We start from the raw sequence: 10,015 nt of genomic DNA on the forward strand, positions 1-10,015 counted from the left end.
ATCACTGCACTGTATTCTGGGTGACAGAGCAAGACCCTGTCTCAAAAAACAAACAAAAAAACCACAAAAGAAGTGACAAAGATACAGCCAGTTAGCGAGGTATGGTGGCACGTGCCTGTGGTCCTAGCTACTCGGGAGGCTGAAGTGAGAGGGTCGCTTGAGCCTGGGAATTCAAGGCTGCACTGAGGCATGATCGCGCCACTGCACTCCAGCCTGGGCAACAGAACAAGACTCTGTCTCAAAAAAGGAAAAAACCAGATGGAACGACTAACTCTTCTTGGACACTAAAGTTGAGCAGAAGGAACCCCTGGGCAGGAGGGGAAGGGCCACCAAGGGTCCTTCTTCCCAGGCAGCAATAGGCTGGCTTGGAAAATCAGGCCCTTTTGCATTGTAGCAGGCGGAAGATGACTCTTGGGACCCAAAATATGCCATAGAACTGGCATCAAGTGTCCAAAGGAGTCTTTGCTTTTGGAACAGGCTTGGTCTTGTCCAGGTAGGCACTTCCGCATGAGTAACCCCTTCCAGCTCTCACAGTGGAGCCACATGCCTGCTGCCCGGTGAGGACTTGTTCCCTTGCCCGACCTGCCTGAGCGGGTGTGAGCAGGTCACATGTACCAGGCCCTGCCCCAGGAGATGGGGAGATAGCACTGACCTCCTCTCTTCTCTTACCCAGTCTTCCTCCCGCACCACGCCCAAACGCGGCACTCCCCCAAACAGGTCTGTCACGAGCCACCTGGGAATTGTGAGGAGACTGCTGGGAGGAAGGGACTGCAACACAGACAGCTTCATTGTCACATTGAAAATAACTGAATATGAAAATGTGTTTTATTTCTCAATACAAAGTCAGGTACTATAAGGCTATGAAAAACTGACTAGCCAGGGGCCAAAAAGGGCAAACAGAAGACTCTCTCTGGCCTGGCACCCTGTAATCTGGGGGGTGTCACAGGAGGTCTGGGGACAGCAGCAAAGACCTGGACCGGTTGAGGTGGACAAGGGAAGCGACCTGCCAGCCCTTCCAGCCTCCCACAGCTGGGGCCTGAGGATCCTGCCTGCCTTTGGGGGCCACTGGTTGCCCGGCCTGACTGGTTCCAGGAATGAACTGGGAGAGGATAGGAGGTGCAGGGGGCGGGGGGTGAGAGGCATGAGCCTTTTTGTACTGGAAACTCTGTTTTTATTCTGTGACACAGGTGAGTGTTCAGGGCAAGAGTTGAGAATGAAACTAGGGTGCTGTTGCCCCCAAAGGCACCTTCAATCCCTCTACCACATCCCAGTCAGAAAGTCTTGAGCCCTTGGACAGGTGGACATGGGTCTGGGACTTAAGGCTGTAGGAGGTGAGGCTGCAGTGACAGGGGTGTGGGGCGGAGCTGAGAGGAATGTGCAGCGACAGACGTGAAGGTGTTTCTCCAAGGAGTTGTGGATCCTCTAGTGTCTGGGGGAACGTGGGCATGTGTGAGGGCTCAGGCCTCACCCTCCTCTCCGCTGTCATCCATGCTGGCCTGCCTCACCACCTTCCGGAACCTGGGCGTAGAGGAAATGCAGGGCTCTCCCTGCCCTTGCCCCTGCTCCTGCTCCTGCTCGGCCCGGGTCTGGTTGGCCACCAGGGTACTGTCCTGGAGGGCAACCACTGACTGGCAGGACTGCAGGGCAGGCCGAGGCCCCTCGCCCGCCTGCTGGCTTCCCTCGGTCCTTGCGAGCTGTGGGAACGGCTGTGGAGGCTCTTCATGTGAAGACTCATGGGAAGAGAAAACCTGGACAGGTGTGAGGATATGGAAGCCATGGGGCACCCAAGCAGAGCTGGGAAGATCTGGGGCAGGGGTGCCAAGCACAGAGCTGGGAGGAGGCGAGGGCCAGAATGTGTGTGGCACACACACCAAAAGCCAAGCTGTCCATAGCCGTGCTTCCCCAGGAGGGAGGACAACACCCCAGCCCTGCTGCTTGCTGCTTCAACCCTACCTGCTTGTAGCTTCCTTCTGGCCCCCAGAAGCCCTCCTCAGCTCCCTGGAGACCCAGGCCTCCCTGCCCTCTGCCCCTCCTATCCTTCCTCTGCCTTTGCACAGGCCGCCGGCAGGTGAAACCCGTGCCAGCACTAGCCCCTGACCTGGGCTGGGTGGATGCGTGTGTCCAGTGCTGGGTGAGGACCTCCTGCCTTTCGCGACGCCCACACCCGCCCATCAACCCGCCACGCCTCCCTATCCTTCCCCATCCACACCTCCTCCAGGAAGCCTCTTCCAAATGTTCCTGCCCTCAGTGGACACTCCTTCCTCCAAGTCAGCCATTTGACCTTGAGTCCCATACAGGGCCTGGCTCCCAGTTTTAGGCTTGTGCCCGCAGCACTTAGCGTTGAGGGTGCTCACTTAGGCAGGACTTGGGCGGTGTGAGTGTGCAGACTCCTCCCCACCCCATTCTTTGAGGTCCTGCTCCTCAGACCCAGGAGGGGCTTCAGAGATTAACTTAGCCTCCTCACCATGGGGTTAGAGATCGCCCCCAGGGCCGGCATGGCCTGGGGAGGCAGCTCTGCCCCTTAGACAGTTAGTCCTGTGGTCTGGCTGGAACCTGCTGGCGGCCCCGGCCGGGGCTGGCTCACCCAGGAGCCCTAGAAACAGGTGCTGCTTCTGCCCTGCCCCGTGACCCCTCTCCAGCCTGTGCCTACAGCGCCCCCACGTGCCCTCACTGGGTCTCAGCTGTTCTCGGGCCCAGGATGTGGCTGGTCCCCGTCTTCAGGGGTACTCATGGGACAGGCTGGAGACACTGGGTACTAAGAGGTACTGGACTGACTGTGAAGGAGGCTGGGACCAGGCCCCCTGGGTCCTACCAGGACACCCCGCATGGGTGGGCCAGACTTAGCCGGGGTACGCCCTGCTCAGGTCTACAGTCAAACGCCCATCCTGGTCTTTCCCCATCTCCCTCCTTATGGCCCCCACCCCTGCAAGCTGAGCTCCCCCAGCCCCAGCCTCACCTCTGGCATGTCACTGGCCTCTGAGGTGCTCTCCAGCTCCAAGGAGGGTTCCAGAAGACTGATGGACCTCATGACCCCTCGGAGGCTGATACGTGGCCGTGGCCTAGGTTCTTGTTTTGGGGCTGCCTGGCCCTCCTCCATGCCCACAGCCTTCTCCTCCCCACCACCCCCAGGCTCTGGTGGAAGAGGTGGGAATGGTGTAGAGACTTCAGGGGCTGGGCGCTCCTCTGGGGAGACCCCCCCCACTTTCTGCTCCCAGACATGGCTCTGGCGGCTGTGAGGAGGTGGCCCTGAGTCAGCTCTGAGTGACCCAGCAGCCACCCCCAGCAAACCCACCTACTTACCCCCTGCCACTCACTCCCATCCCATACCTGGCAGTCAGGATGCCCTGGTAGATCTGCAGCTGGCGCAGGAAGCCAGGGTTGGGGCGGGCAATGGGCCGGAGCTCCTGCACATGGCGCAGGGCCTGCTCCAGGCTGCATTCATACTGCTTCATGGCATAGGCCAGCACTGTGGCCGCCGAGCGGCTGACGCCCATCTTGCAGTGGACTAGCACGCGGGTGCCCTGTGCTCTGTGGAAGCGGGCCAGGTTCAGCACCCTCCCCTCACCATGAAGGACCCCACCTCCTGCAGGGGAAGGCCAGTAAAGGGCTCACAACCAACCGAGAGTAGAGGAGAAGGAGGGAAGGACGCTGAGGGCTGGAAGGAATGGCACAGCTGATGGCAGAGTGGGCAGGAGGAGGGCACTGGGGGCCACTTGAAGCCACAGTGGGGCAGGCAGCAAAGCCTGGAGACCGACCTTGCAGCCTCAATGAAGCGGTGGGTCTCCTTCCAGTGCGGCAGCAACTGGGCCGACTCCTCATCCCAGAGGCGCACATTGTGGTAGGTGAAGCGCTCAGGGTAGAAGTTGTCAATCTCCCGGGCCATGTTCAAGATGTGGGTGACCCTGTCCCAGAAGCCCAAGGCCAGGCTGACATGGGCAGAGGCACCAGGCCCATTGGCCATCAGACCTGGCAGCCCCTGGGCCTCTCTTTAGCTCTAAGTTTCAAGTCACATGGAGGCAGCAGTTACAGCGGGAGGAGAAGTGACCCAGCTGTCAGATGGCTGCAACCTTGGACCAATCATTTTACCCTGCTGGGCTTGTTTCCTCATCTGGTTCAGACAGCTGGCTCAACTGCAACTCCAGCCCTTCCGTTATTCTCGGAAATGAGTTAGACAACCGCTTTTGACCTAAGCTGAGAGTGGGTGGGTCTGCAGCAGGGGGTGACAGGGGCTACGGCAGGTCTCCCAGAAGCCTCTGGTGGGCAGATGACAGGTACCTGTCAGAGCAGGCAGCCAGGTCCCTATGGGGAGAAGGGCAGTTCCTTCTTCCCTGAGACAGGGCAAGGTGGAAAAGAGGCTTTTTCTTTCTTTCTTTTTTCTTATTTTTTAGAGACAGGGTCTCTCTCTGTTGCCCAGGCTGGAGTGCAGTGGCATGATCATGGCTCACTGCGGCCTCAATCTCCAGGGCTCAAGCAATCCTCCTGCCGCAGCCTCCCGAGTAGCTGGGACCACAGGCACACGCAAGAGGAACCTTTTTCTGCTTGTCCAAGGCAGTTACAGCAGTAGGCTCTGCTGCTTCTCGTCTTGGCCTGGCTGAGGCCCTCTGTTTCTGTCCTTGTTTCACAGTGTGGGGAGGGGAGGGAGAGTGGGTGAGGGCTGGCCAGCGGGTCTCCTGTCCCCACCTGGGAGCCCACACCAGGGCAACAGCCCCAGAACAGAGTTAGAAGCAGAGCTGGCAGCTGCTGAAGGTGGTCCAGGGGTTTTTGAAGCTGCCTACCACCCAATGCGGGGAGGCCAGGAGAACGGAAGATGGGGTGGGTGGCCCGAGGGGCTCATAGCCCTACCTGTTCCTCTGCAGCTCCTCCAGGTTTGCTGCGTTCCACTCTGAGCCCTGGGAGACAGGGAACAGCACATTCCCCCTTTCCTCCAGCCTCTGCTCCTGGCCCCCACCCTCGCAGCTGCCAGCGGTCCGCAAGGCCCAGGCCTGGCTGCAGCTCACCAGGTAGAGGTGGGGGAAGATGCGGGAGGCTCGGTCCTGCTGTGCCACCAGCAGCAGCATCTGGTTGTCGATGAAGTCACGGTACTGCTGGAGGGGGAGCCCTAAGCGCAGCTCCAGGGCCTGGCGGATCTGCAGGCAGAGCCCAGGGCAAGAGAGGCTGGGGCTCTCCTAGTGTCTGACCCGCCACCTTCCCTCTGGGGCCTCTGAGGACAGCATCGTGTCCCATCTAGATGCATTAGGGCCAAGGCCAAGGCATCCAGGAATGGCTCAGGACTGGAGACAGGCAAGGTGGGGAGGGCTCCCAGGAAAGGCAAGCTCACAGCCCCTGCTAGAGGGGACTCGGTCCCCGGGCCCCCTGCCTACCTCCTTGGAAGTGACGCTTTCCAGGTCACTGGCATCCAACACTTTCCACAGCTCAGCACGGATCGCCTGCTCCATCTGCTCCTGTTCTAAGGGCCTGAGAGCAAAGCCCTTCAGTCAAGGGGCCCCTTCCCCTCTCCACCATGCCTCCCACTGCCTTATCCTGCCTTCCCCGTCCACCCAGGCCCTCCCCTCCCCACACTGACCGGCCAGGCTCGGCACTGGGAGGCCGCAGAGACTCCAAGTCGGCCATAGCTGTCCACTCATTGAGGCAGCTCTGGTCGGAGTTCAGTCTCTCCTGGTAGTGGCTGGCCCAGGTGAGGGCACTGCCACCTGGTACAAGGCTGCTGCCTAGAGCTGCCTCACATGCTTGGTGCAATACCTGGAGTGTGGCCCTAAGACAGGAGGAGAGGCTGGGTCACACTGTTCCCTTGCTGCCCTTCCCCAGGCCCTGCAGCCTCCTTCGAAGGAGAGGCTGGCCTGAGTCCAGGCAGCCTCTGTCCTTACCACATGGTCTGGATGGAGATGGGCTTGAAGATCCGACTCTGCCCACCAGACGTCACGCTGAAGCCCCTGCGGGAGACCAGGTGCAGGTGAGGCCAGACTCCAGGCTCTGCGACAGAGAACCTGTCCTTTTGCTGGATACAGCCAAGGCCCAGGAGTCAGGTGCCTTGCTCAGGATCACAGTGAATCTGACGTGGAGCTGGGAGCAGTCCCCAGAGTCCCAGCCTAAAGTTCTACTGTACCCTGGTGCCCAGGCCCTGTCACATCTGTCACACTCAGTTATTCCACCCTCTTGCCCCCCGACCTCCAGTTGCCACTGCTTACCCGTCTCCATCTAAGTACACCTGGGTGTCACTCCAGAGGGGCAAGACCAGGCCCAGGGTGCAGCTGGGGGAGCTGGCAGGGGACAGAGGGAAAGCCATTGTGCCCCCTGTCCCTCACCTCTTTGCCCTTCCTTTCCTCTCCCTGCTCGAACCTGCTGTCAGGGAAATCCACACCCAGGAGGACTGTCTCATCCTGGCTCAGACCTTCTTCTTGTGTAGAAACTACCAGCAGGTAGCGGAGCCGGGGAGGCCGGGCTGCCTCCAGCTGGGCTGCCTGGGAGAGATGAGGAGCCCAGGGTCACAGTGGCCCCAAGGACCCTGCTCCCCACCTAGACACCCCAGGCCCAGAATAGTGCTGACACTGCTCCTTCCTCTCCCATCCCCCTTCTTCCCAGATGTAAAATCAGTGGGTAAAGAGGGACTGTGTGGAAAAAAGTGGGGAATGGGACTGACACAGGTAGCACATTTTTAGTTTCTGCTGAGGAAGGAGGTTGTTTTTGTTTTGTTTTGAGACAGGGTCTCACTCTGTTGCCCAGGCTGGAGTACAGTGGCACCAGCACAGCTCACTGCAGCCCCAAACTCCAGGCTCACGTGATCCTCCCGCCTCAGCTTCCCAAGTTGCTGGGACCTCAGGCCTATGCCACCATGCCTGGCTCATTTTTAAGTTTTTTATTAAGATGAGGTTTCCCTATGTTTCTTGGGCTGGTCTTGAACTCCTGGGCTCAGGCAGTCCTCCCTTCTCAGCCTCCCAAAGTGCTGGGATTACAGGCATGAGCCACCGTGCCCAGCAAGAAGGAGGTTTTTGGTTTTTGTTTTTGTTTTTTAAACGCTGTCACTTGCCATTGCTATCATTTCATTTGAGAAATGTTTATCACCAAAGAAATACTAAGGACAAAATCTCACAATAGGGGATGATATTTCTGTCGTAAATTCAGTTTTACAGAAGATTCACTGCATCTTGTTTGCCATGTCTTGTGGAGGACGGCGAGCTGTCTCCACAAGCATTTGAGCACCAGTGCTCCGGCTCCACCTGGACTCCCTTCCTCCATGGGGCTGGAATCCTCCTCCCCTCTGCCCCAGTCCCTCCAGCACGCCTGCCTTGTGCACTGGTCCGTTTAGGGACAGCTCATGTCATCAGGAAAGTCTTCTACTAGTTGAGGAGAAACATACCTCTGGAATTCCCACCTCTTGGACCTAATTTGGCCCTATTGGCTCACACAGGACAAACCTCCCCTGTTCTTCCCTTCCAGAGACCTGCAGCCATGACCTTACCCTGTCAAAACATCTCTGCCTGAAACAGCAGGGTCACTGGGGTATGGGTAAACCCAACACATCCCAGGCTGCCCCCTGCCCTCACACCATTGCTCCCCAAGCACACACACAGGGCTCCATTCTGCCCTCAGGCGTGTCTCTTCACCCCGCCCCCCGGAGCTCCAGATGGACCCTCACCAGGCGGATGTCATCCTGCGGCCTCAGCAGCTGCACCATGAGGTGCAGGTGCCGCCTCTGCTCCTCCTGTTTCTGGGGACTCTGGGATCCTTGCCCGAAGTCTGTCTGGTCCCCACTGGGCTCCTCCTCATTCGGGGGCTCCTCTGCTGGCTCAGGACTGGCCTCTGCTGCATCATCATTATCCCCTCCATCCTGCAGCCCCAGGACAGCCCCTCGGAGCACTGCAAAGCTCTGCCTGGCAGGGCAGTGGGCAACTGTCATGGCCCCTCATCCCCCTTAGGGTAGAGGCTCTCAAAGTCTAGCATGCCTCACATTCACCTGCAGCCCTTATCTGCACAGATTCACGGGCTCCCACGTGGTCGATAGGTCTGGAGTGGAGGCCTGAGCATCTGCATTTCTAACCCCTTGGCCCCTTGGCAATGCTGCCACCACACTGAGAACCAGTCTTGGGGGCTTCCAAGCTCTCAGCCCCTCTACTCTTACTCACCTGCCAGGGGACAGGGCTGCTCCCTTTCCCCTCCCACCTGTTTAACTCAGGGGCTGCTGGGAACTTGGTCGGGGACCCAGGAGTCCTCAGGCCCGTCATGCCCTCCTGCCGTTCGGCCCGTGGCCACCACCTGAGCCAAAGCCCAGGGCAGTGGGTGAGGAAGCCCCAGCTGACCAGGGGGAGGGTGAAGGCAAAGGCCGCCCTACCGGGAGCCCACCAGCCAGCCCCACCGGAAACGCTGCCCCACAAATTTGGCAGTGGACTTCGGCTGCACGTCCTCCGGGGAGCTTTCTGTCCCTGCACCCAGAGTCCAGGACGGCCGTGGCCAGGCCCGGGGCAGACGGAAGTATCTGCGTGGGGGAGGCGGCGCTCACCTTCGCTGGAGTCGACTCCTTCGCTGGACTGCCCGGTCCTGCCGAGAGATCAGCCCCAGGGGAGGGTGAGGGCGGGGAGGGCTGTCCTCTCCCCTCTCTCAGGAATTCTGGGGTGGGGGGAGGCCAGAAAAGGCGCCAAATGCCAATCGTCTTCCCACCCCAGTCCACGCCCCACCGGGAGGCCCCGTGGAGCCCCGGCCCAAGGCCAGGTCGGCTGGGTGGGCGCCGAGGGTGGCGGGCCGAGCGCTCAGATCGGGGCCTCCGCAGCCTGGGAGGCGCGCAGGGCTCTGGATTGTGCCCGGGCGCCAGTACCAGAGACCCTCGAGGCCCCCAGCGCCCTCCAGCTCGAGCCCCCGCGGCCCCCTCCTCATGCCCCCGTTCGAGAGGAGCCCACTGGCTGGCAGGACGCGCTCCCGAGTCCGGGCAGCAACTGCGTGGGCGGCACCACGGCCGGGCCACACTCACCCGGGGCCCCACGGGCGTGGAGGCGCCGCTGCCCGGGGGCGAACGGCTCACTGTGACCAGGGCCATGGGGCCAGGCCGGGGACACCTGGGCTGGCACCGGGCACGGCCCCCTCCCTCAACCCCGCGGACAGTCCTGGCCCTGCAGGACCAGGAAGGAGAGACGGCGCCACCCGGGCCTGGCACCTCCTCGGGGGCGGCCCTTAAAGGGACAGACACTCGCCAAGCCGGACCCGCGGAGCTTCTCAGGGCGGCTGGCCCGGTCCCTCCGGTCTCCGCGGTTTGGCCCTCCCAGCCCCTAGGCAAAGGTCAGGGGCGAGGCCGGGGACGGGCGCAGGTGCGGAGCCCCGAGACCCTGAGGGCAGAAGCTGGAGGCCAGGAGTTTGGTCCCCCTCCCAGGAAGCGCCCCGCCCGGCCCAGCGGGAGCACCTGAGCTGTTCTGGGCCTCCAGCGTCCTGTGCCCTGCAGAGGCGGGTCCTAGGGAGGCAGAGCGGAGGCGGGGGGTGGGGGACAGGTCTAGAGAGGATCAGGCACGGCGCGCCCTCGGCCAAGGGCCCCCACCCTAAACATTTCTCCCTGCTGGTCGGCCTGCTAGTTCCCACTCTACAGGAACCACTGGGAGACAGGCTTCCCGGGAAAATGGCCTGGGGTTTACAAATAACCCAGAAGCTCAAGAGGGGCTCTCAGGTCCACCTCCGAGGTGAGTAGGGCAGGACTTCCAGCTACGCGGGGGAAGTGGCTTTCGCAAACCCACCCGTAGAGAACAAGCGGCAGTCACGGCCCGGGCCTGGGCTTGGCTGCAGGGGCCGGTGTGGGGGCTCTTCCCAGCTGGAGGTGAATGGGGCCTGGGGACCCTGCCTTTCCCTCCCCAACAGGCACGTGGGCCGGTTTCCAGAAGACCAGGCTGGGTGGCAGGACAAACTGGGTCCCCAGCAGGTAGGACAGGCCACAGGGGATCTGTCATAGGACGCCTGCTTGGTAAGGACATGTGACTCTCGCCAGCTCCGTTCAGCCCTGAGGGGCAGAGGGTGGGGGGTGGTCTCCTCATTTTACAACTGA

The 10,015-nt window shown here is 61.0% G+C and overlaps 1 protein-coding gene across 6 annotated transcripts; it reads right to left on the reverse strand.

Annotated features, from left to right (window-relative positions):
- Positions 1-803: 803 nt before the first annotated feature.
- Positions 804-10,013, reverse strand: SSH3 (slingshot protein phosphatase 3). Of its 6 annotated transcripts, none has more exons than XM_033205090.1 (14): positions 8,960-10,013; positions 8,495-8,532; positions 7,634-7,868; positions 6,337-6,458; positions 6,186-6,257; positions 5,865-5,930; positions 5,564-5,752; positions 5,361-5,454; positions 4,998-5,126; positions 4,843-4,889; positions 3,756-3,902; positions 3,328-3,528; positions 2,957-3,230; positions 804-1,748 (listed from the first exon to the last, which is right to left on the reverse strand). In XM_033205090.1, the coding sequence occupies exons 1-14, from the start codon at positions 9,023-9,025 to the stop codon at positions 1,458-1,460; spliced, it is 1,971 nt and encodes a 656-aa protein (XP_033060981.1). In that variant the 5' UTR covers positions 9,026-10,013; the 3' UTR covers positions 804-1,457. The 6 variants fall into 6 exon arrangements, with proteins under 6 accessions (XP_033060981.1, XP_033060980.1, XP_033060982.1 ...); XM_033205089.1 differs by having other exon boundaries at positions 3,756-3,926; XM_033205091.1 differs by lacking the exon at positions 6,186-6,257 and having other exon boundaries at positions 3,756-3,926.
- Between the last annotated feature and the right edge of the window lie 2 nt (positions 10,014-10,015).

This window comes from Trachypithecus francoisi, unplaced genomic scaffold (assembly GCF_009764315.1).
Source record: "Trachypithecus francoisi isolate TF-2019V2 unplaced genomic scaffold, Tfra_2.0 Lachesis_group8, whole genome shotgun sequence".
NCBI classification, from domain to species: domain Eukaryota; kingdom Metazoa; phylum Chordata; class Mammalia; order Primates; family Cercopithecidae; genus Trachypithecus; species Trachypithecus francoisi.

What these genes read in the sequence shown, in the direction of transcription:
- SSH3 (XM_033205089.1), bottom strand. Translation starts at nt 9,025, where the DNA reads ATGGCCCTGGTCACAGTGAGCCGTTCGCCCCCGGGCAGCGGCGCCTCC. An exon ending in CCCAGTGCCGAGCCTGGCCG is followed by an intron (nt 5,455 to 5,563) that starts GTCAGTGTGGGG and finishes CTTTGCTCTCAG; the next exon opens with GCCCTTAGAACAGGAGCAGA. An exon ending in AGGCCAGTGACATGCCAGAG is followed by an intron (nt 1,749 to 2,956) that starts GTGAGGCTGGGG and finishes ACACCTGTCCAG; the next exon opens with GTTTTCTCTTCCCATGAGTC.